General features: G+C 44.0%; 1 protein-coding gene across 6 annotated transcripts in view; it reads left to right on the forward strand.

Moving 5' to 3' along the window:
• LOC122563251 (alpha-1,3-mannosyl-glycoprotein 4-beta-N-acetylglucosaminyltransferase C-like) overlaps positions 1–25081 on the forward strand; it is a 170210-nt gene that overhangs the window by 87677 nt on the left and 57452 nt on the right. For all 6 annotated transcript variants that reach the window (XM_043716885.2, XM_043716880.2, XM_087973637.1 and 3 more), the window contains one exon: positions 7941–7992. Coding sequence is in view for 2 of the 6 variants with exons in the window: in XM_087973637.1 (XP_087829763.1) it covers positions 7941–7992 (52 nt within the window). In the remaining 4 variants the exon portion in view is untranslated. The remainder of the gene's footprint in view (positions 1–7940; positions 7993–25081) is intronic.

Consider the following 25081-nt stretch of genomic DNA (forward strand, 5'->3'; position numbering starts at 1 on the left):
GGCCTCCACTGTTTCAGAGCAGGAGACTGCTATCCACAAAACTGTAAATTGTACATAGAACTGATCAATGTATAAAAATGGATTTTTTTTCCCCCTGTTGGATCAGTGTTAGAAGTATGACTTTTTGACTCTGAAGGGAAAATCAGGGCCATTGGGTCTATGCATATTTTTATACATTCAACAGGTAGCGTGTGTTTTGGCACCAGGTTGATTCATCCAGACGCCTGAAGTAACAACAGAGGCATGAATTCAAATTGGATCATTGCATTTAGTTCTAGTTAATTAAAGAAAACTGGGAATAAAGAACTAGAATTATGCCATGAATCAACCCAGATGGTTCACAGCTATCTTTTGGGGAAGGTAACTTACCATCCTTTCCATGTATCTAGTTTTTAAATGGCCTAGGAAGTCACTTAGTTGCATCAAAGCTGTTGCAAAAGTATTTAATCTATGTAGATGGCCATACTTTTAGAAGATGGCATGTCACCGCTTTCTCAATGAACAAATAGAGACGGAATGTGAATATTAGCCTTGCCAGCAATGCCCACATCTTGTGAACAAATGAACTGGCAATTGTTGTGGAGAAATATTATCAGGATTCATAAAGCAGTACAACACGGAAACAGACCCTTTGGTCCAATTGATCCATGCTGACCAGATATCCTAAATTAATCTAGTGCCATTTTCCAGCACGTGGTTCATATTCCTCAAACCTTCCTGTTCATATACCCATCCCTATGCCCTATAAAAGTTATTGTGGATTAGTGGTGCTGGAAGAGCACAGCAGTTCAGGCAGCATCCAAGGAGCTTCGAAATCAACGTTTCGGGCAAAAGCCCTTCATCAGGAATAAAGGCAGAGAGCCTGGAGCGTGGAGAGATAAGCTAGAGGAGGGTGGGGGTGGGGAGAAAGTAGCATAGAGTACAATGGGTGAGTGGGGGAGGGGATGAAGGTGATAGGTCAGGGAGAAGAGGGTGGAGTGGATAGGTGGAAAAGGAAATTTTCAGCAACACATTTTCAGCTCTGATCTCCAGCATCTGCAGACCTCACTTTCTCCGGAAAAGGAGATAGGCAGGTAGGACAAGTCCGGACAAGTCATGGGGACAGTGCTGAGCTGGAAGTTTAGAACTAGGGTGAGGTGGGGGAAGGGGAAATGAGGAAACTGTTGAAGTCCACATTGATGCCCTGGGGTTGAAGTGTTCCGAGGCGGAAGATGAGGCGTTCTTCCTCCAAGCGTCTGGTGGTGAGGGAAGGGCGGTGAAGGAGGCCCAGGACCTCCATGTTCTCGGCAGAGTGGGTGGGGGAGTTGAAATGTTGGGCCACGGGGCGGTGTGGTTGATTGGTGCGGGTGTCCCGGAGATGTTCCCTAAAGCGCTCTGCTAGGAGGCGCCCAGTCTCCCCAATGTAGAGGAGACCGCATCGGGAGCAACGGATACAATAAATGATATTAGTGGATGTGCAAGTAAAACTTTGATGGATGTGGAAGGCTCCTTTAGGGCCTTTGATAGAAGTGAGGGAGGAGGTGTGGGCGCAGGTTTTACAGTTCCTGCGGTGGCAGGGGAAAGTGCCAGGATGGGAGGGTGGGTCGTAGGGGGGCGTGGACCTGACCAGGTAGTCATGGAGGGAACGGTCTTTGCGGAAGGTGGAAAGGGGTGGGGAGGGAAATATATCCCCTGGTGGTGGGGTCTGTTTGGAGGTGACAGAAATGTCGGCGGATGATTTGGTTTATGCGAAGATTGGTAGGGTGGAAGGTGAGCACCAGGGGCGTTCTGTCCTTGTTACGATTGGAGGGGTGGAGTCTGAGGGCGGAGGTGCGAGATGTAGACGAGATGCGTTGGAGTGCATCTTTAACCACGTGGGAAGGGAAATTGCGGTCTCTAAAGAAGGAGGCCATCTGGTGTGTTCTGTGGTGGAATTGGTCCTCCTGGGAGCAGATACGGCGGAGGCGGAGGAATTGGGAATACGGGATGGTATTTTTGCAGGAGGTAGGGTGGGAAGAGGTGTAATCCAGGTAGCTGTGGGAGTCGGTGGGTTTGTAAAAGATGTCGGTGTCAAGTCGGTCGTCATTAATGGAGGTGGAGAGGTCCAGGAAGGGGAGGGAGGTGTCAGAGATGGTCCAGGTAAATTTAAGGTCAGGGTGGAATGTGTTGGTGAAGTTGATGAATTGCTCAACCTCCTCGCGGGAGCACGAGGTGGCGCCAATGCAGTCATCAATGTCGCGGAGGAAGAGGTGGGGAGTGGTGCTGGTGTAGTTACGGGAGATCAACTGCTCTACGTAGCCAACAAAGAGACAGGCATAGCTGGGGCCCATACGTGTGCCCATGGCTACCCCTTTGGTCTGGAGGAAGTGGGAGGATTCAAAGGAGAAATTGTTAAGGGGGAGGACCAGTTCGGCCAAACGAATGAGTGTGTCAGTGGAGGGGTACTGTTGGAGACGTCTGGAGAGGAAAAAACGGAGGGCTTGGAGGCCCTGGTCATGGAGGATGGAGGTGTAGAGGGATTGGATATCCATGGTGAAGATGAGGCATTGGGGGCCGGGGAAAAGGAAGTCTTGGAGGAGGTGGAGGGTGTGGGTGGTGTCTCGAACGTATGTGGGGAGTTCCTGGACTAGGAGGGATAGGACAGTGTCGAGGTAGGTAGAGGTGAGTTCAATGGGGCAGGAGCATGCTGAGACATTGATGACTGCATTGGCGCCACCTCGTGCTCCCGCGAGGAGGTTGAGCCTTCTTCTTTAGAGACTGCAATTTCCCTTCCCACGTGGTTAAAGATGACCTCCAATGCATCTCGTCCACATCCTGCACCTCCGCCCTCAGACTCCACCCCTCCAACCGTAACAAGGACAGAACGCCCCTGGTGCTCACCTTCCACCCTACCAACCTTGGCATAAACCAAATCATCCGCCGACATTTCCACCACCTCCAAACAGACCCCACCACCAGGGATATATTTCCCTCCCCACCCCTTTCCGCCTTCCGCAAAGACCGTTCCCTCTGTGACTACCTGGTCAGGTCCATGCCCCCCTACAATCCACCCTCCCATCCTGGCACTTTCCCCTGCCACCGCAGGAACTGTAAAACTTGCGCCCACACCTCCTCCCTCACCTCTATCCAAGGCCCTAAAGGAGCCTTCCACATCCATCAAAGTTTTACTTGCACATCCACTAATATCATTTATTGTATCCGTTGCTCCCGATGCGGTCTCCTCTACATTGGGGAGACTGGGCGCCTCCTAGCAGAGCGCTTTAGGGAACATCTCCGAGACACCCGCACCAATCAACCAAACCGCCCCGTGGCCCAACATTTCAACTCCCCCTCCCACTCTGCCGAGGACATGGAGGTCCTGGGCCTCCTTCACCGCCCTTCCCTCACCACCAGACGCTTGGAGGAAGAACACCTCATCTTCCACCTCGGAACACCTCAACCCCAGAGCATCAATGTGGACTTCAACAGTTTCCTCATTTCCCCTTCCACCACCTCACCCTAGTTCTAAACTTCCAGCTCAGCACTGTCCCCATGACTTGTCCGGACTTGTCCTACCTGCCTATCTCCTTTTCCACCTATCCACTCCACCCTCTCCTCCCTGACCTATCATCTTCATCCCCTCCCCCACTCACCCATTGTACTCTATGCTACTTTCTCCCCACCCCACCCTCCTCTAGCTTATCTCTCCACGCTCCAGGCTCACTGCCTTTATTCCTGATGAAGGGCTTTTGCCCAAAACATCGATTTCGAAGCTCCTTGGATGCTGCCTGAACTGCTGTGCTCTTCCAGCACCACTAATCCAGAATCTGGTTTCCAGCATCTGCAGTCATTGTTTTTACCTTATAAATGTTATTGTACCAGCCTCCTCCACATGTGTGTCCATAATTCTGCCTGATTATGCAGAGGAACCAAATAGTACGGTGGATTTACCACTGTTCCCCCAATCTCCCATTGACAACTTCATCTGATCCAGAGGGGTGTACTCCAAATGAAAGTAGTAACTTCTGTGAGCAAGATAAGCAGCAGCAAAGCCCTTCAACAATGAAGTTGATGAATCCTAATCGGAACTCGTAGGTTGTAACTGTCACAAATTACAGTTAAATCAATGCACAGGGGAAAGAAATAACTGCAGCGAGTTCCTGATTTACAAATATCCAATTTACAAGCACTTATATGGGATCGTGTTCGTAAGTACAGGGGTGGGGTTTTAAAGATCCAACATAACATTTCCTGTGCTTACAATGAATTACTTTATATTGTTCTGCATAGTGTTCCAATTTGCATACAAATTAACCTGTGAATGGACTCCAGTTCAGAATCTGTCTGTAATCTGGAACTGCCTGTCTTGAAACATACTTCTGTTTAAAGGAGAGAGCAAAAAGATAAACAACATTCTTGATTTTTAAAAAAACTGTTGTACAATAGTTTTCTTCCAAGACAATGAGACTGCATGCATGTAAAATTGTTTTCCCAGACCGACATTGTCAGCAGCAGTTATCACGTAATGCTTTTTAAAAGCTCATTCACTTTTGATTTTACCAACTCTAATTCTTTTCATTGTGCTTTATTGCAAACTCAATGTTTAATTACCTCAAGTTATATTAGTGAAGACTTGAACAATGAGGTTTGCATCAGAATAGACTTTTGTTGACAGGGACTCCTGGAGTTCTGCACTTAATTGTGCATATGTAGACACAAGAACTTGCTGTTAGATTTAGCCCATATTAATAGCAGTATCCTCACTATTAGTAATGATTGGGAGATGCCGGTGTTGGACTGGGGTGTACAAAGTTAAAAATCACACAACACCATATAATAATCCAACAGGTTTATTTGGAAGCACTTGCTTTTGGAGCGCTGCTCTTTCATTAGGTGGTTGTGGTGTATAAGATTCTAAGGCACAGAATTTATAGCAAAAGTTTACGGTGTGATGTAACTAAAATGATATTTTGAAAAAGACCTGGATTGTTGTTAATTTCTTATCTTTTAGAATGAACATATTGGTTTCAGTTCTTTCATATGGAAATCGCAAAACTTTTTAAAAGTTACATTCTCAAATGAACTTTAACAAGTGGTGTCATGTCGGCCCAGATAATGCATTGAAGGTTTGAGCTCCCCTGTGTGGGACTGTCTGTGCCACAATGGTCAGACTGATTCTAATCTGAAAAAATGGTTATACAGACTCTAACATGGATTCATGCAGTTTTTGAGCAAAGTAATTCTGCAAGTACAAATTCACCCCACAGACTTGTCTGAGAGAGTGGGGGGGGGGGTTTATGAGTGTCTGTGAGAGAGTGTGTATGTGAGAGTGCAAAGGGGTATAAATGTGCGAGAGGGTGTGTGAGAGAGAGAATGTGGAAGTATATGAGAGAGTGTGTGTGTTTGTGTGTAGTGCAATGGGGGTCACCTGTAGTGTGACATGAATCCAAGGTTCCAGTTAAGGCCATCCCCATCGATACCGAACTTGACTATCAGCCCCTGCTCAACCACTTTTCGTTGTTGCGTGTCCCAAAGTCCGCGTTGGAGGCCGGTCACCTGAAGGTCCGAGGTCGAATGTCCCAGACCGCTGAAGTGTTCTCCAACTGGGTGAGAACACTCCTATGTGTCGATTGTTGTGTCCATTCATCCGTTGCCTTGGTCTTGCCAATGTATCATGCCTCGGGGCATCCTTGCCTGCAGCTTATGAGATAGACAATGTTGGCTGAGTCGCATGAGTCTCATGCTCGAAACATCGATTCTCCTGCTCCTTGGATGCTGCCTGACCTGCGCTTTTCCAGCAACACATTTTCAGCTCTGATCTCCAGCATCTGCAGTCCTCACTTTCTCCTCGCATGAATAACTGCCATGTACATGTTGGGAGGTATCCCCATACGTAATGGTGGTATCCATGTCGACACTCTGACGTGTCTTTCAGTGTCTATCATGACAAGGTTTTATGGTATTGTCCTGAAAGCTGGGCAGTTTGCTACGAACAGTGATCTGTTTGAAGTTTGGTGGTTGTTTAAAGGTGAGAAGTGGAGGTGTGGGGAAGGTCTTGGCGAGGTGCTCATCCTCATTGATAGTGTGTTGCAGGCCACGAAGAACATGGCATAGTTTTTCAGCTCCTGGGAAGTACTGGACAACTAAATGTACCCTGTTGTTTGCAGCTCGACATTTTCTTCCTCTGGACCCATGGCAAGGAGTCACTGAAACAATTCCACGGTGATATCAATGAGTTTCATCCCACCATCAAACTCAACATGGACTATTCTCTACTATCTGTCTCATTCTTGGACACATGCGTCTCCATCAATGATGGGCACCTCAGCACCTCACTCCACTGCAACCCCATGGATAATGTGTGATGCTACACTTCTTCAGCTTCCACCCAAAACATATTAAAATAGCCATCTCCTATGGACAAGCCCTATGCATACACAGGATCTGTTCCGATGACGAGGAACATGACGGGCTCCTGGAAGTACTCAAGGATGCCCTCATAAGAATGGGATATGATGCTCAACTCATCGACCACCAGTTCCGACATGCCACAGCAAGGAAATGTAATGACCTCCTCAGGAGAGAGAGACACGCGTTGCAACCGACAAGGTAGCCTTCGATGTCCAGTACTTCCTAGGAGCCAAAAAACTACGCCATGTTCTTCGCAGCTTGCAACACGTTATCAATGAGGATGAGCACCTCGCCAAGACCTTTCCCACACCTCCACTTCTCGCCCTTAAACAACCACCAAACCTCAAACAGATCATTGTTCATAGTAAATTGCCCAGCTTTCAGGACAACACCATACAACCTTGTCACGGTAAGACATATCAGAGTGTCGCCACGGATACCACCATTATGCAGGGGGACACCTCCCACCATGTACATGGCAGGTACTCGTGCGACTCAGCCAGCGTTGTCTACCAACGCTGCAGGCAAGGATGCCCTGAGGCATGATACATTGGCGAGACCAAGCAGAGGCTATGGCAACGGATGAATGGACACTGCACAACAATTGACAGACAGGAGTGTTCCCTCCCAGTTAGAGAACACTTCAGCAGTCCGGCACATTCGACCTCGGACCTTTGAGTGACCGTCCTCCAAGGCGGACTTAGGGACAGGCAACAACGAATAGTGGCCGAGCAGAGGCTGATAGCCAAGTTCGGTACCCATGGGCTTGGCGTCAACCGGGACATTGGATTCATGTCACACTACAGGTGACCCCATTGCACTGTGCCTGCGCGCACACACACACACACACACACACACACACACACACACACACACACACACACACACACTCTCTCTCACAGACACTCCTACCACCCCCCACATGTACACATATGAGTCTATGGGGTGAATTTGTACTTGCAGAATTACATTTTATTTTGCTCAAAAACTGCATGAATCCTTGTTAGAGTCTCTAAATCATTTTTTTAGATTAGAGTCAGTTTGAACATTGTGGCACAGTATCACACAGGGCACCTCACACCTTCAATGCATTATCTGGGCCAACATGACACCAATTGTTAAAGTTCACTTGAGAATGTAAATTTTTGAAAACATTTTGCAATTTATGTATGAAGGAACTGAAACCAACATGGTAATTCTAAAAGATGAGAGTCTTAGCAAACCATCCAGGTCTTTTTCAATATATAATTTCAGTTACATCACACTGTAAACCTTTGCTATGAATTCTGTGTCTTACAACCTTATACTCCACAACTACCTGATGAAGGAGCAGCGCTCCAAAAGCTAGTGCTTCCAAATAAACCTGTTGGACTATAACCTGGTATTGTGTGATTTTTAACTCACTATTAGTAGTTCAGCAAAATTCTATCATGCTGAAAGCATTAGAGAAAAGCAACAATAGTTTGGTTTTCTTCTTTCTTTCCTTTACATTTATTATGATTTATCTATCCTGGTACTGTAAAATCGTATTTGGTTTCCCAACATGATAACACATCTTTCCTCTTCATCAGGGGTGGATACTTTCGGCCAGAAATCGAAAAACCAGATCAGCAACCTCTCCAGGTGAGTTGCAAAACTCTAAGTTAGGAATTTAAATGTGTTATGACAATGGTTCATAAGGTGTGGTGATCAGAAAATGTAGTCAGGTTAATTTGAATGCTGGGATACAGCTGTGATAATCTGTTTAAAATGAATCAGTGTTTTATCTTGAGGTAAATAATGGTCTTGTGATAAGATTTAGTCAAGAATGAATTTTCAAGGGCAGTTCTGTTCTTAACAGGAGCAAAGATAAAATAAACTGTTTGAAAATGCTTTAAAATGTACAAAGGAAATGTTCAATCAAGTTTTACTTTCAAGTTTGAATGAAAAGTGTTAACCTTGCAGAGTCTCGTTCAAGTAGCTGGAGACAATTTATCAAGTTCCCTCTAGGAATGTCTCAACACCTCTTTTTTTTTCTCTCACAAGTTGCGTTAGTATAAATGTAAACACAGCCTCTTTAAACACTGTAATAGCTTTGACACAAGGGCAGGTTTTCCCTGGTGTGCATCGCAAGCAACACTTGCTGTTTAGACTGAAAAATATATTTTGGCATTTTTCCAGGGAAAAATATTCCCTTGTTAAAATGCCTGTTTGGACTGCTTCAGAGATGCAGCAAGCAATTTCATGTCGCCATTATTGAGGCATACTTTTATTTCCGTCTAATCAATGAATTTAAATTCCGATAATTGACGTACAGAGATTTGAACCTATGTCCTTAGTTTGTGAATTACTACTTCCAGTGAGGTTTAACTCGATGCTATGATCTCCTCAACAATTTGTTGCTGAAAATTAATTTTTAACAAATATGGAGTCTCTTTCTTTATTTCATTATTGTTGGAGATTTAATAAGAATACTTATTCTTTCTGTTGCTTTCGCTGGTTGCTCTTAATTGTGTATTTCCAATGTCTATTTCATTGTCTGCACATGATTTTCCATTGAATTAAATATTCTAACGCCCTACTTGATATTCTACAAGTCTGGTAAGGATTCTTTAATCTTACTACTTGAAGAGAAACTGCTGTTCACACAGGCCTCCGATCCTTTGAGGACACCATGCTGAAATGACTTTCTAGTCACTATAAATTGCCATTGCAAAACTCTACTAATAGTTCATGTGCAGCTGAAAATACAAACACAGTTCACTCGTTGATGACTGCAATATGTAGGCCATTATTTTGTAAATCTGACTTTCTTAAATAATAATGTGGAGATGCCTGTGTTGAACTAGGGTGGATAAAATCAGAAGTCTCACAACACCAGGCTATAGTACAACAGGTTTTTTTTTAAGTCACAAGCTTTCAAAGCACTGCTTCTTCATCAGGTAAGTAAATCTGTTGGACTACAGCGTGGTGTCATGTGACTTTGGATCCTTAAGTAATTCTTAAATTCATTTCATGCGATCCTGTAATTTTTTATGCAATCTTTCATTACAGGGTACATTGAATTTACTAGTTATGTTGACACTCAAGTTACCACTCATTTGTGCAAACGTTGATGGAGAATGTGACCCTGGTGTATTTACACAGCCCAGTGCTGTATCTCCTGTCCTCCTGCAGTTAGTCAGCATTTAAAATAATCACACCCAGAGAAAGGTATTGTTTTCAAAAGGATTGTAATGATTCTTAATGGGGCACGTTGGAGCAGCACAGTGGGTCCGTGGTTAGCACTGCTGCCTCACAGGCCGGGTTTGATTCCGGCCTCAGGTGTTGTGGTGAAACGGTTAAAAATTATGTCCCAATACATGTGTGAATCTAACCGGAATGGAGGTGTTGCTTAGTCCCGTGTGAATCTTATTACACACCTCCCCGTGTGAATCTTCTTATCTGTATGTAACCAGAATGGAATGTGTTTTTTAGCCTTGCTCTGCTGTTCACATGAATGTTTATATCTGGAAAAGAGTATATCAGCTGGAAAAGTCTCCAGTTCGGTGAGTCTGCTCCGGGGTTGCGTTTAACCGCCGAGCGTGGGTTGTTGGCAACCGCTCTACGAGAACTGACGGCTCCCAGTTCCGGTAACACGTAGAGTGAGTATAAACCAGACCCGTTGTAAGTACGAGACCTGGTTGTGGCGACGCTGCGGGGAATAAAACACTTATATTCTAGCACACTCGCCTCTTGGCTGTTTGTTCTGTGTCAGACTACTTTCCTGCGAGCCTGGTCCTTGACCTTGAGAATTTTTTAAAACAGGTGTCTATCTGTGTGGAGTGTGCATATTCTCCCCTTTAAAAATCTCACAACACCAGGTTATAGTCCACCAGGTTTAATTGGAAGCAACTTGGTTTCAGAGCGTCACTCCTTCATCAGGGGATTTTTAACTTTGTACACTCCCAGTTCAACACCGGCTTCTCCATATTCTCCCTGTGTCTGCGTGGGTTTCCTCCGGGTGCTCCGGTTTCCTCCCACAGTCCAAAGATGCACAGGTCAGGTGAACTGGCCGTGCTAAATTAACCAGAGTATTCAGGGATGTGTAGGTTAAGTGCATTAATCAGGGGTAAATGTAGACTAATGGGGAATGGGTTTGGATGGGATACTCTTCAGAGGGTCAGTGTAGACGTATTGGGCCAAAGGGCTGTTTCCACACTGTCAGGATTCTACTTTTAGGTAACAATGCATTGCCAGTGAATAGCAATTTTGGTGATAATTAGTTGGGTGTGGGTGTGGTGGACCAAGTATCTATAACAGTTACAGAAGTGAACTGTGATGAGTGCAGCTGAATACCTAGTACAGCATATGTAGGTCCTGGCTGTTTAATATTAAATGTACTTTTCTGCTGTCACAGGAAACCTTCCAGCCTTCGTGGAAGGATTAATCATGATCTTGATTGCCTTGATTTGAATTAATGATGAGTTATCTTTAATTTTTAACATGCTGCCTGAGGTTAAAATTTTTAATGCAATGACAAAGTTAAATTAGTGTAAACGACATCATTTTTACAGCCCCATTAAGTATTATTACACTCCTTTTGAAAATGATACCCTTTTCCGGGTCTGACCATTTTAAATGCTGACTAACAGCAGGACCTATTGATTTCTTGGAGCATGGGAGATACACATGTAAGTACACCATGGTCACATCGATGGGAATGCTGTTCCAAACTGGGGCACTTTGCTGTAGTGAGTGAGCTCAGCTCAGTGTAACACTCTGGAAGTTACAATGTATTTCATTTTCCCTGGCATAGTTAGGGCAGATTCTTGGATCAACAGGGGATTTCTCCTCCTCGGTAAACTCTTAGGGCTCCTCTTGGAATTCCTCCCACCCAGCACCCCACTCTCCTGCAGTACCTTCACTTCCCCCTCCCTCTCACTCATGATCTCTTTCATATGTTCTCCCATACACAGTCATAGAGTCATATAGCACAGAAACGGCCCCTTTGGTCCAGCTAGTCCATGCCGACCAAGTTTCCCAAACTAAACCAGTCCCACTTGGCTGTGTTTGGCCTATATCCCTCCAAGCCATTCCTATTCGTGTGCTTATCCAAACATCTTCAAATGTTGTAACTGTACCTACATCCATCACTTCCTCTGGCAGTTCATTCCACATATGAACCACTCTCTGTAAAATAACAAAATAAAGTCACCCCTCATGTCCTTTTTATGACCTTCTCCTCTCACCTTAAAAATATATCCCTTAGTTTTGAACTCCCCCATCCACCATAGGGAAAAAGACCCTTTCAATTTTCACCTTTTATGTGCCCCTCATGTCTCTATAAACCTCTATAAGGTCACCCTGAAGAAGGGCTCATGCCCGAAACGTCGATTCTCCTGCTCCTTGGGTGCTGCCTGACCTGCGCTTTTCCAGCAACACATTTTCAGCTCTGAACTCCAGCATCTGCAGTCCTCACTTACTCCTCTATAAGGTCACCCCTCAACTTCCTATGCTTCAGTGAAAGAAGTCCCAGCCTCTGCTTATAACTGATACCACAATATTACTAAGAATGGAGGGTAAATTTTTTTTCTGAACCCTCTCTCGTTAATAATATCCTTCCTATGGCAGGGCAACCAGAACTACACACACTACTCCAGAAGGGGCCTCACCAACTTCCTGCACATTCTCAACATGATCTCCCAACTCCTATACTCAAACATCTGAACAACGAGGGCAACCATGCTAAATGCCGCCTTAACCACTCTGTCCACGTGTGGTGCAACTTTCAAAGAATTATGTACCTGAGTCCCTGAGGTGGTCTCCCTCAACATTGGGCTTCCTGCTGGTATCTCTGCCCTGTTGTTGCCCACAGCCTCAATCAAAAGCCTGTCATCATTACCTTTCTTAACATCGTCATGCACAGCACAGCCAGCAATGCAAGCGTGGGCACTGAACATTGTCACTGTCAACATGTTGACAACACTTTTTGCACTGTATCACCTTGGGTGATGCTATGTTGCAACAAGAAGAACAACTGTGTTTATATAGCATCTTTAATGTAGCAAAATATTCCAAGGCATTATACTGGAGGATACGCAAAGAAAATGTGAAGGCAGGCCACATAAGGAGACATGCCACACAGTAGAAATGTTATTCTTCTCTGCAGCTCTTTTGGATGTGACTCAGGAATTCCAGAATAATCACAAATGTTTACTTTGCATTGGAGGACATTTTCTGAATGATTAGAAACTTACAGAACAGAAGGCAGCCATTCAGCCAATCATACCTGTGCTAGAAGTTGTGCTTACCTCATCTTACATCATTTTATTTTGTCCATATCCTGGTTAGTTCTTCATCCACAAGCTAATGATCTGGCATTATGGATGATCCTCAATCATTAGCCTTCATTTCTGCCACCTCCAGTGAGATTGCACCATCAAACACACATTCCCCTACCCTCCCCTGTCAGCCTTCTGCAAGGATTGTTCCCTCTGGGATATCCTGGTCCACTCCTGGTATCCCACCCGTCTACAGCCCTATGGCTCCTTCTGTAACATCAGCCCATTTACTTCCCCCTCCCTCAGTATCCAAGGGCCCAAACACATCTTCCAGGTGAAGTCATGCTCTGTCCACAAAAAAAAATACCCTGAGCTTCCAGTTGCTTGTCCCTTCAACAAACCACCCTGTTCCCGAGCCAACATCTGTCTCATGCTTTCTGCAATGCTCCAGTGCAGTCTGGAAGAACAGCATCTCATTTTCTGCTTGGGAACTCTATAGCCTCTGGATTCAACATCACATTCAACAATTTCAGGACTTGAGGCACCTCCCCCCCCATGTTCCTACCCATTACCCATTGTTAGCTGTTAATTGTCCCAGTTGGTAGCCTCTTCATTCTCCCAGGCTGATCATTGTTCACTCCTTTGTTTTTCCAACTGTTCTTCTCTCTCTTTGGGCTCTATCTCCACTGATCATTTATTCCTTACTCCCTTCCCCCACCCTATCTTCTGCAACTGTTTCCTAGCTACCCTCAATTCTGAGGGAAGGGTTCACTGGACCGACATACGTTAACTCTGATTTTTCTCCCCAGATTCTGTTAGACCTGTTGAACTTTTCCAGCAATTTCTGTTTTTCTCATTTTGCATATTGGCTTGGACTGTATCAATATCTGAGGATTTGCGAATGGTACTAAACTTTGTACAATTCTAATCTTAGGTTGGAGAGAAAGTCACTGGTGAAGCAATTAAATTGCTTGGGGCTAGGACCTTGCCCTGAAGAATACCTTCAGCAATGTCCTGGGCTGAGATAATTGGCTTCAAGATACATAGCCTTTGCGCTAGAAATATCTAAAATTCTGTGGTGAATTTTTCCTTTAATTCTAATTGACTTTAGTTGTGCTAAGTCGCCCTGATCCACAGTCAGTTAGATATTGCTATGATGGTAAGGGCAGTCACTTGCACTGAGCCTTCTATATTCAAATAAGATTCAAAGTTTGTGACCTTCAACTCTACAGTTATTGCCTTGGAGCATGCTTGTTGGTTAGTTCATGCCATGTTCAATCCTCTTCCTGCTCAGAAACCAATTGTTGCAACCAAAATGCATTTCTTCTTTTAAGAGGTGTGTACTCAAATACAGAAGTCCAGACTGCTTTTAAATTATTCTAGCCTCCTGTGAAGATAGGTTTCATGCTGAGTCTTGTAGCCATTCAACAGCACACTATTGTTGGGCTGAATGCTTTAGTGTGCTGCCAACATTGCCACAAACAGTCACAGGCTAATTGTCTATAACAATGACTATATCTGTTTACTGGTCCTGATCATGTTTTGCCCTGCACGTTAGTAATACATTTTTAGTGCTTAGTTTAGGTTTTGCCTTTTCGATTGTTTCTTACAGCGTCACTTGTACTCCCATTTTAACTTCAGTTTTCAACTGTATTTCTCATAATCTCCAGGCTATTGACTGAATCCTGCTCCTGCTACTTGTTCAAACTTTTTTTTCTCAGTTTTAATTTAATTTTTGTAAGCTTTTTTTTATTATCCAGGACATATTAGCTGTGAATGTTCTGCCTTTTAGCTTTAAAGGAATACGCCTTGCTTTTATCTGAATTTTCTTCAATTAATTATTGGGTAGACTGAAGCCATTGTCTTCGATTGCTGCTGTAAACACCTTAGTCACATATACTTGCTAAGGATAGAGATGGAGTCTAAGGTTGATCCATATGATTTGCAAACTGTGGTATCTTCGATCCTGAAATGAGCATTCAACCTCATCCACACAATTAAGATGATGTTTATATCGTCCACCTTTATAATAATTGCCTGACTTGCTCCCTGTCTCAATTCATCAGCTGCTGCAGTCCTCATGTAAACTTTTTTGTTCCATCCAGACTTACCTATTCTCGAACATGCCTTCCCACATTCTACCCTTCCAAAACACTGCTGAACATGGTTTTACGTGCACCAAGCCGTTCACCCATCAGCCATGTCTTTCCTGACCTACAGTGGCTCCTGGTGAAGCAACATGCTTATTTGTTAAAATTATTATTCTTGCTTTTGAATCCCACTGTATTTTCACTCTCCCAATCTATGTAAACTCCTTCAGTCCCACATTATGCTGAGATATGTGTTTCTCTATTTCTGGCCTCTTGGAACCTTCTCCATTCTCATCACTGCACAGGGTGTTGAAGGGACTTGTTAGGGTAGATGCTGAGCGATTGTTTCCACTGGATAGGGAATCTAAAATAGTGGGCAAAATATCAGGATAAGGTGCTGGTTGTAGAAGATTGAGATGAGAAATGCCTTCACTCAAAGGGTTGTAAATTGTATGAGTTCTGTGCACCGGAGGGTTGGCAGAGTCTCTCATCATTGAATACATTCAGGCTTGGATAAGCAGTTTATTGGTGTCTTGCAGATTCAAGAGATAGGAGGAGTGGGCAAATCAGCTTCTAGTCAGCCATTTCGATATTGAATAGCAAAGGAGCTTCGAATGACTGTAAGATCCATTCCTCCCCTTGTGTTCTTGTGGTTTGATACTGCACCTTCAGTTATCTGGGCCCTAAGTTGTGCAATTCCCTCATTGAATCTCTCCATGACTGTACCACTTTTTGTTTTGCTCCTTTCAAACATCTCCTAAAGCCTACAAGACCTTTCAAAATGAGTGTGAGTTGGAGGTTTGGATTAGGAGTTGGCTGGCTGGAAGAAGACAGAGGGTAGTAGTTGATGGCAAAGTTTCATCTTGGAGTGCCGTCACTAGCGATGTTCCGCAAGGATCTGTTTTGGGACCATTGCTGTTTGTCATTTTTATAAATGACCTGGAGGAGGGGTTAGAAAGTTGGGTGAGCAAGTTTGCGGATGATACGAAAGTCGGAGGAGTTGTAGACAGTGAGGAAGGATGTGGCAGGTTACAGCGGGATATAGATAAGCTGCAGAACTGGGCAGAAAGGTGGCAAATGGAGTTCAATGTAGCTAAGTGTGAGGTGATTCACTTTGGTAAGAGTAATAAAAAGATGGGGTACTGGGCTAACGGTCGGATACTTGGTAGTGTGGATGAGCAGAGGGATCTTGGTGTCCATGTACACAAATCTTTGAAAGTTGCCACCCAGGTAAATAGTGCGGTGAAGAAGGCATATGGCGTACTGGCTTTTATTGGTAGAGGAATTGAGTTCCGGAGTACTGAGGTCATGTTGCAGTTGTATAAGACTCTGGTGCGGCCACATCTGGAGTATTGTGTGCAGTTTTGGTCGCCATACTATAGGAAGGATGTGGAGGCACTGGAACGGGTGCAGAGGAGGTTTACCAGGATGTTGCCTGGTATGGTAGAAAGATCGTATGAGGAAAGGCTGAGGCACTTGGGGTTGTTTTCATTGGAGAAAAGAAGGTTTAGGGGAGACTTGATAGAGGTGTATAAGATGATTAGGGGTTTAGATAGGGTCGACAGTGAGAATCTTTTTCCTCGTATGGAGTCCGCTATTACAAGGGGGCATAGCTTTAAATTAAGGGGGGGTAGGTATAGGACAGATGTTAGGGGTAGGTTTTTTACTCAGCGAGTCGTGAGTTCATGGAATGCCCTGCCAGTAGCAGTGGTGGACTCTCCCTCATTATGGGCATTTAAGCGGGCATTGGATAGGCATATGGAGGATAGTGGGCTAGTGTAGGTTAGGTGGGCTTGGATCGGCGCAACATCGAGGGCCGAAGGGCCTGTACTGCGCTGTATTCTTCTATGTTCTGTGTTCTATAAATGTTAACTTCTGTGCTGGGATTCCCTTGCGTGGCTCAATGTCACATGTTTTGGTTTGTAATAACTCCTAAGACTTGCTTTGGGATGGTTTACTATGTTAAAGATGCAGTATGGTTCTATTGTTCGAGTTTGAATCCCTTGCCTTGCTCTGTTGCTGCTTTAACCTGTAAATGCCTTTTACAAACTCATTAATTGCATTGTGCAATAAGCTAACAATGTTAATATATGCACAGTGATAAAACAAGCAGAGGAATTGGGGAAATTTTGTGCAAAGTTGATTTCACTTTCAGGAAAAATAGAGAAAATGGTTAAAGAGGGGGTGGTGTGGCACTGTTAGCCAAGGACAATATTATGGTTGCAGAAAGGGCGTTTGAGAACTCATCTACTGGGGTAGTATGGGCTAAGATTAGAAACGGGAAAGGAGGGATTACCCTGTTGGGAATTTTCTATAGGCCTCCAAATAGTTCCAGAGATGTAGAGGATAGGATAGCAAAGGTGATCCTCAATAGGAGCGAGAGTGACGAGGTAGTTGTTACGGGGGACTTTAACTTTCCAATGGGAATACTATAGTTCAAGTAATTTAGATGGGTCAGTTTTTGTTCCATGTGTGCAGGAGGGTTTCCTGACACTGTATGTAGACTGGCCAACAAGGGACAAGGCCACATTAGATTTGGTACTGGCTAATGAACCCAGCCAGGTGTTAGATTTGGAGGTAGGTGAGCACTTTGGTGATAGTGACCACAATTCGGGTATGTTTAGTTTAGTGATGGAAAGGGATAGGTATATACCGCAGAGCAAAAGTTATAGCTGAGGGAAAGGCAATTACGATGCGATTAAACAAGATTTAGGTTGCAAAGGATGGGGAAGGAAACAGCAAGAGATGGGCACAGTTGAAATATGGAGCTTATTCAAGGAACAGCTACTGCGGGTCCTTGATAAGTGTGTGCCAGTCAGGCAGGGAGGAAGCTATTGAGTGTGGTAGCCGTAGTTTGCTAAGGAAGTTGAATCTCATGTCAAGAGGAAGAAGGTGGCGGCTTATGTTAAGATGAGATGTGAAGGCTCAGATAGGGCATTGAGCTACAAGTTAGCCAGAAAAGACCTAAAGAGAGAGCTAAAAAGACTTAGGAGGGGCCATGAGAAGTCATTGGCAGGTAGGATCAAGGAAAACCCTAAAGCTTTCTCTAGGTATATCAGGAATAAAAGAATGACTACAGTAAGATTAGGGCCAATCAAACATAGTAGTGGGAAGTTGTGTGTGGAGTCAGAGGAGATAGGGGAAGCACTAAATCAATACTTTTCATTAGTATTCACACTAGAAAAAGACAATAAAGATCAAGGAAAAAGATCAAGGAAAATATTGAGGTGCAGGCTACTAGACTAGATGGGATTGAGGTGCATAAGGAGGAGGTGTTAGCAGTTCTGGAAAGTGAAAAATAGAGAAGTCCCCTGGACAGGATCGGATTTATCCTAAGATTCTCTAGGCAGCCAGGGAGGAGATTGCAGAGCCTTTGGCTTTGATCTTTACATCATCATTGTCTACAGGAGGATTAGACTGGAGGATAGCAAATGTGGTTCCCTTGTTCAAGAAGGGGAGTAGAGACACCCCTGGAAATTATGGATCTGAGAGCCTTACTTTGGTTGTTGATAAAGTGTTTGAAAGGGTTATAAGAGGCAGGATTTATAACCATCTAGAAAGGAATAAGTTGATTAAGGATAGTCAATATGGTTTTGTGAAGGGTAGGTCGTGCCTCAAAAACCTTACTGAGTTCTTTGAGAAGGTGACCAAACAGGTGAATGAGGGTAATACAATTTTTGTGGTGTATATGATTTCAGTAAGGAGTTTGATAAGTTCCCCACAGTAGGCTGTTGCACAAAATACAGAGGCATGGGAGTGGAAGTTCTTTAGTGATTTGGATCGGAGATTGGCTAGCTGAAAGAGACAGAGGGTGGTGGTTGATGGGAAATATTCATCCTGGACTTCAGTTACTAGTGGTGTACTGCAAGGATCTGTTTTGGGGACACTGCTGTTTGTCATTTTTATACATTACCTGGATGAGGTTATAGAAGGATGGGATAGTACATTTTTGGATGACACTAAGGTCGGTAGAGTTGTGGACAGTGACAAAGGATGTTGTAAGTTACAGTGGGACATAGATAAGCTGCAGAGATGGGCTAAGAGGTGGAGTTTTAATGCAGAAAAGTGTGAGGTGATTCACTTTGGAAGGAGTAACAGGAATGCAGAGTACTCAGCTAATGGTGAGATTCTTGATAGTGTAGATGAGCAGAGAGATCTCGGTGTCCAGGTACATAGATCCCTGAAAGTTGCCACCCAGGTTGATAGGGTTGTTAAGAAGGCATATAGTGTGTTCGCTTTTATTGGTAGAGGGATTGCGTTTTGGAAACATGAGATCATGCTGCAGCTGTACAAAACTACGGTGCGGCCACATTTGGAGTATTGCATATAGTTCTGGTCACCGCATTATAGGAAGGATGTGGAAGCTTTGGAAAGAGTTCAGAGGAGATTTACTTGGATGTTGCCTGGTATGGAGGGATGGGCTTAGGAGGAAAGGCTGAGGGACTTGAGGTGATTTTCATTCGAGAGAAGAAGGTTGAGAGGTGACTTAATTGAGACATATAAAATAATCGGAGGGTTAGATCGGGTGTACAGTGAGAGCCTTTTTCCTCTGATGGTGATGGCTAGCAAGAGGAGATGTAGCTTTAAACTGAGAGGTGATAGAAGTAGGGCAGATGTCAGAGGTAGTTTCTTTACTCAGAGTAGTAGGGGTGTGGGGCGCACTACCTTCAACAGTAGTAGACTCGCTAACTTTAAGGGCATTTAAATGGTCATTGGATAGGCATATGGACAAGAATGGAATAGTGTAGGTTAGGTGGGCTTCAGGTCGGTGCAACATCGAGGGCTGAAGGGCCTGTATTGCGCTGTAATGTTCTATGTTCTATGTCATCAAACCACAATGTAATATTGACATGGTGATCTGTTTGTGATGTTTTGGAGAGCAATATTAGCCCCAAACTGCGGGATTGTATGAACTGTCCCTAATGTAGAACATAGGGATTTTCTTACACTCAACATCTCACCAGAAAACCAGTTCCTCTAATAGTGCTGCACTTTCTCAATGCAGCACCTTTGGAGTCAGCTGAGGTGAGCTACTGTTTTAGGAAGCATGAACATGTGGCTCAGAGGCAAGGTGCTTTCATAAGCCTTTGCTGGTGCCACTATTCCCAATGGAAGAGTCTTTTAGGCTTGAAGGAAGGAAAGAAAAGTTGGGGAAAAGAAATTTAAAAAGTGGGTAAAATTCAAGGTGTGCCCCACAGTGATGAACAACAACAGTAAATGCCTTGATAAAGTGACAGATTAATGCTGCTCTAGGATGCAGAAATGAAGCTGCATTGAGATGATTTATCCAAAGATAAGAGCTTTTTGTCTCCTTTGGGTACAACATAATGAAACTAACAGATGCCACAGCGTAGCTGCAGTCAGCAGAATATCAAGAGCTTTATCACCCAATTAACTGGATATGGATTGTCACAGTTTCACCATGCTAACTGTTACCCTTAAAATAACTAACAGGCAATTACTGGAGCTATTTGTTACTGTCAGACATTTAATAAGCAGCATCATTTTAACATTACTTTCAAAAATAAGAGAACCGGACAACAGTTAAAAAGGTAATACTGCAGTTAAGAAATAGGAATTGCAGTAAACGCACAACAAATCAGCCTGCAGCTACAAAAGATAAGTTCACGGGCTATCGTGTAATCTCTTTGGTTTGCTTACATGTGTTTGTTGGGCGTGGGGATGAATTCTGGACAGGTTTTCTCTTTTACTGGTGGTTTTACATTTAATTGAGTGTAGAAATTAGATAAATAAACCATCTCTTGCTAGCTTTGAATAACGGAGGAAGAGTTAGGCTATTTTCCAAAGGCAGTTGTCCAGAATGGCCTGACCACTTTATAATCAGAACCCCTCACAACATCAGTTTTGGTCCCCAGACACGGGTTTGCCCTGCATCAGGAGGACAAAATCCATCAGAGTTTAGTGCAAGTTTCAAATAAATTCTTGAGTCCTCCTTCCATGCCAGAGATCGATATACATCATTCAGTTACCATGCTGATCTGTTGCTATTGACTTGTTGTCTAAATCAGTGTTCAGGATTACAGTGGCTGGACATTCACTCTGCAGGTTAATTAATGTTATGTGAAATCTGAGATATTAAAATGGACGTTTGTTGATGATGCATGGACTTTAGAGATCTGCTAGCTTTCCTGATCGATGTTAGGATTTGAAATGAGCCCATTAAAATTGTGATCTAGGTGGAAAGTATATCTTGTCACAAGGTTATAAAATATGGACTATCGTCTTTTAATTCTATCAACTGGGCCTTTATTTAAAAGACATTTGAATGAGCCAATGCGTTATGTTTTAACATGTCTGAAGAGATTATCTGATCCACAAGAGAGACCTTGTTTACATAAACCTCTCGAGATTAATAGAAGACATATCTGGGCATAATACAAAGTAAAACGCTGCAGAAGATGGAAATCTTACATAAAAAGAATGCTGGAGAAACTCCATCGGATTGGCAGCATCCGTGGGGAGAGAAATTGTGAACATTTCGAGTTGGATGTGATCATTGTTCAACTGAATCCTTTTCATGTCTGGACATTATTTCCTTTTCAGAATTTCATGCTTGTTATTGTTTTACTGATCTAGAAGATGCCTAAGGACAATGAGCAACAGCCACTTCTTCTGTAGAAAGTACCTGAAACAAAGGGAATCCATAATGCAAAAAGAGTGCCAACAACACCCTTTCTGTTTTGATGGCAACTGGACAGCCTTGTACAATAGAAGATCCAAACCATGAAATTTACATGAATTATCTCCATTGTGTGGTGATGCTCAGCTGTCCTATGATTGAAATGCCTCCTGGGAAGGGCAATCATTACAAACTTGTCTGTCTGTTATGGCAAAGTGGTTACGTCAAGATCGTCTGCGGGGGACAATAACCAGTTCTCTCTGAATAGATGTTTTTCAAGTTCTAACCCTATCTTTCTTACAAGTTGGAATACATCAGAGATTTTAAAATTAAAAGAAACTTCAAGTGCCAAAGAATCAACTCCAGAAAAGGACAATGAGTAAAAGAGAACGTGACTCCTCCTTGAACGTGGTTGCCAACCCTATCAGAACTTCACGACCAACATCGGAACATATATTTCTTTCTGTCTTGTGGACTTCATCACTTCATTTCCACCTCCCACATCCTGTAAATTTATTCTAGTCTTTGAATTAATTTGATTTATTGTGGTCACTTGTACCTAAGTACGGTGAAAAGCTTTGTTTTGTGAGCAGTACATGCAGATCAAAGCAAACAAGGACCTGCAGATCACAGGGTGCTTAGAATGAGGCATACAAGTAACAACTGCATGGGAAATGTGCAGAGCAAGACCAACATTATTTAAAGTCAGAGAGTCCATTCATCAATCTAATAACAGCAGGGAAAAAGCTGTTCTTGAACCTGTTGGTGCGTGTTCAAGCTTCTGTATCTTCTGTCTGAGGGATGGAAGGGGTCTTTGATGTTGGCAGCCTTTCCGCAGTAATGAGAAGTGTAAATGGAATCCATGGATAGAAGATTGGCTTCCACGATGGACTGGGCTGTGCACACAACCTACGGTTTCTTTAGGCCCTGGGGAGACCAGTTACTGTACTAGGCTATTATGCACCCGGACAATATGCTTTTTATGGTGCATCTGTAAAGATTGGTGCGAAGTCCAGGACAGGTTGTCAGTTATCGTCACTCCCAAGAACTTGATGTTCTCAACCTTTCCCACCTCAGCTCTGTTGATGTAGATGGTGCGGGGCATGTCCTCTTCTGTTCTTCCTGAATTCAATGATCACTTCTTTAGTTTTGTTGATGGTGAGGGAGAGGTTGTTATCATTGCACAACAATGCCAAGCCCTATCTCCTTCCTGTATTCTGATTTATCATTGTTTGATATCTGTCCTACCATGGTGGTGTTGTCAGCAAACTTGTAGATGCGTTCGTTTGAAATTTGGCAACACCGTCGTGGGTGTACTGGGAGTATAGTGGGGGGCTGAGAATGCATCCTTGATGGGGTAGGGGTGGAGGTGCAGGTTTCCAGTGTTGAGGGTTATCATGGAGAAGGTGCAGTTGTTTATTTTCACTGATTTGCAGTGTGTGGGTCAGGAAGTTGAAGATCCAGTTGCATAGGGCGGAACCAACACCTAGGTCTCGGTTTTTTGAGATTAGTCTGGAAGGGATAATGGTGATGAAGGCAGAGCTGTAGTTGACGAGTCTAATGTAGGTGTCCTTGCAATCTAGATGTTCCAGGGATGAGCATAGGGTGAGGGAAATGAAACGTGGACCTGTTTCGTCAGTAGGCAAATTGCAGGCTGAGAGGCTAATGTTATGGACCATGACCAGCGCCTTGAAGCATTGGTCCTAGCAGTGATTATGGAGGTCCGAGCCACTGGGCGGTTGTCATTAAGGCACATTGAACGTGTTTTCTTTGGTACTGGGATGATGGTGGTCTTGAAGCAGGTGGGGACCTCTGCTTGTGGGGGGAGAGGTTGAAGATGTCGGTGAATAACTGCCAGCTGGGCTGGGGCAACCATCCGGGTCCAGTGCTTTCCTTGGTATGACTCTGGAAAGCCTGATCTGATGTCTACAGGAGGGAGCTAACTGAGAACATCATGGAGAGGTATGCCTTTGTCCACTATCTTGCTCTGCTTCATTGCGTATTCTATTATGTTGTGTAGGCCTTACCACAGGTGGCAGGTATCTGTATATTTGGTTTGGGCCTCTAACATGGTCTGGTACAGTCCCTTGGCTTCCCTGGCTTTGCAAAGGTCATATCCAGATTTTCTGTATAGGTCTGGGTCATCCAACTTGAATGCTGCCTGCCTGGTCTTCAGTAGGCAGTGAACCTCCTGGTTCATCCAAGATTTCTAGTGGGGAAACACCTGGATTGACTTCTTTGGCACACAGTCCTCCGCGCACTTGCTAATGAAGTCCGTGACTGTGGAGACGTACCCGTGTAAGTCTTCCGCTGAGTACTTGAATATGGTCCAGTCCACCGATTCCAAGTGTTTGTGTTCGAGGCTAGATTCAGGATGGAGTAGGTCTAGGAAAACTTAACAGCGAAATTCACAACTGATCTTGGAGGAACCTGTTTGGAGAGGTCACAGCACAGAAACAGATAAGTGAATAGTTTTAAGTATAGCATTGCTGTAAACCTACAATAGTGAGGAGAGTGGGTTATTTCTTGATTATGTTTTTATTGGGATCTGTCTCTTAATTAAATTTTAAAAATATAAGCTGTAAATATTAAGTTAGCCTGGAGTAGTGTTTTGTAGAGCAATAAGATGGTGCTATTTTCTGGGTCTGTAGATTGGAAGGTCTTGAGTAGAGTGATGTGCTCTTCTTGTCAGATGTGAGAGTTTCAAGAGAGTTTACAGATTACTGAGGATTATATCTGCAATAAATGCCATTGGTTACGAATCCTGTCAGATGGATCGCTTGGCGCGACAGTTAGAGGCAATGAGGAATTTACAAGTGCTAGGGGGTGTGATGGATGATAATTATAGGAAGGGAGAAAAGCCGCAGGTACGGTCAGGTAGATGGGTTAACTCCAAGGAAGACAGGAGAGGTAGGCAGGTAGTGCTGCCTTTTGTGGCTGTCCCCATTTTAAACAAGTATGCTATTTTGGAAAATGGTAGGGGGTGATGGACTTTCAGGAGAATGTAGCACGAACAGCCAAGTTTCTGGTATCAAGACAGGCTCTAATGTAATGAGGGGTATGTCGGGTTCCAAGCAATTGATTGTGTATGGGGACTCTCTGACTAGAGAGGCAAGACAGACGTTTCTGCGGCCAGCAATGAAAAACCAGCATGGTGTGTTGCCTCCCTGGTGCCAGGATCAAGGATGTTTCAGTGAGGGTGCAGAATGTTCTCATAGGGGAGAGGGACCAGCAGGAGGTCATTGTACACATTGGAACCAATGACATATGAAAGGAAAAGGATGAGATTCTGAAGGGAGAATATAGAAAGTTAGGCAGAAATTTAAAAAGGAGATCCTCGATGGTTGTCATACCTGGATTACTACTTGAGCTACGAGCTAGTGAGGGTAGGAATAGGGGGATAGGGCAGGTGAATGCATGGTTGAGGGGCTGGTGTATGGGAGAAGGATTCACATTTTTGGATCATTGGAATCTGTTCTAGGGTAGAAGTGACCTGCACAAGAAGGACGGATAACACCTGAATTGAAAGGGGACTGATATACTGGCAGAGAGATTTGCTAGAGCTGCTCGGGAGGATTCAAACTAATAAGGAAGGGGGATGGGACCCAGGCAGATACTGAGGAAACAGATCAATCTTAGACTGGTACAGTTGAGAAAAGAGTCAAGATTAGAATGGTGCTGGAAAAGCACAGCAGGTCAGGCAACATCCAAGGAACAGGAAAATCAACATTTTGGACAGG

Source organism: Chiloscyllium plagiosum, unplaced genomic scaffold, assembly GCF_037043375.1.
Source record: "Chiloscyllium plagiosum isolate Xiang-an unplaced genomic scaffold, Cpla_swu_hap1 HiC_scaffold_26, whole genome shotgun sequence".
In the NCBI taxonomy this organism is placed as follows: domain Eukaryota; kingdom Metazoa; phylum Chordata; class Chondrichthyes; order Orectolobiformes; family Hemiscylliidae; genus Chiloscyllium; species Chiloscyllium plagiosum.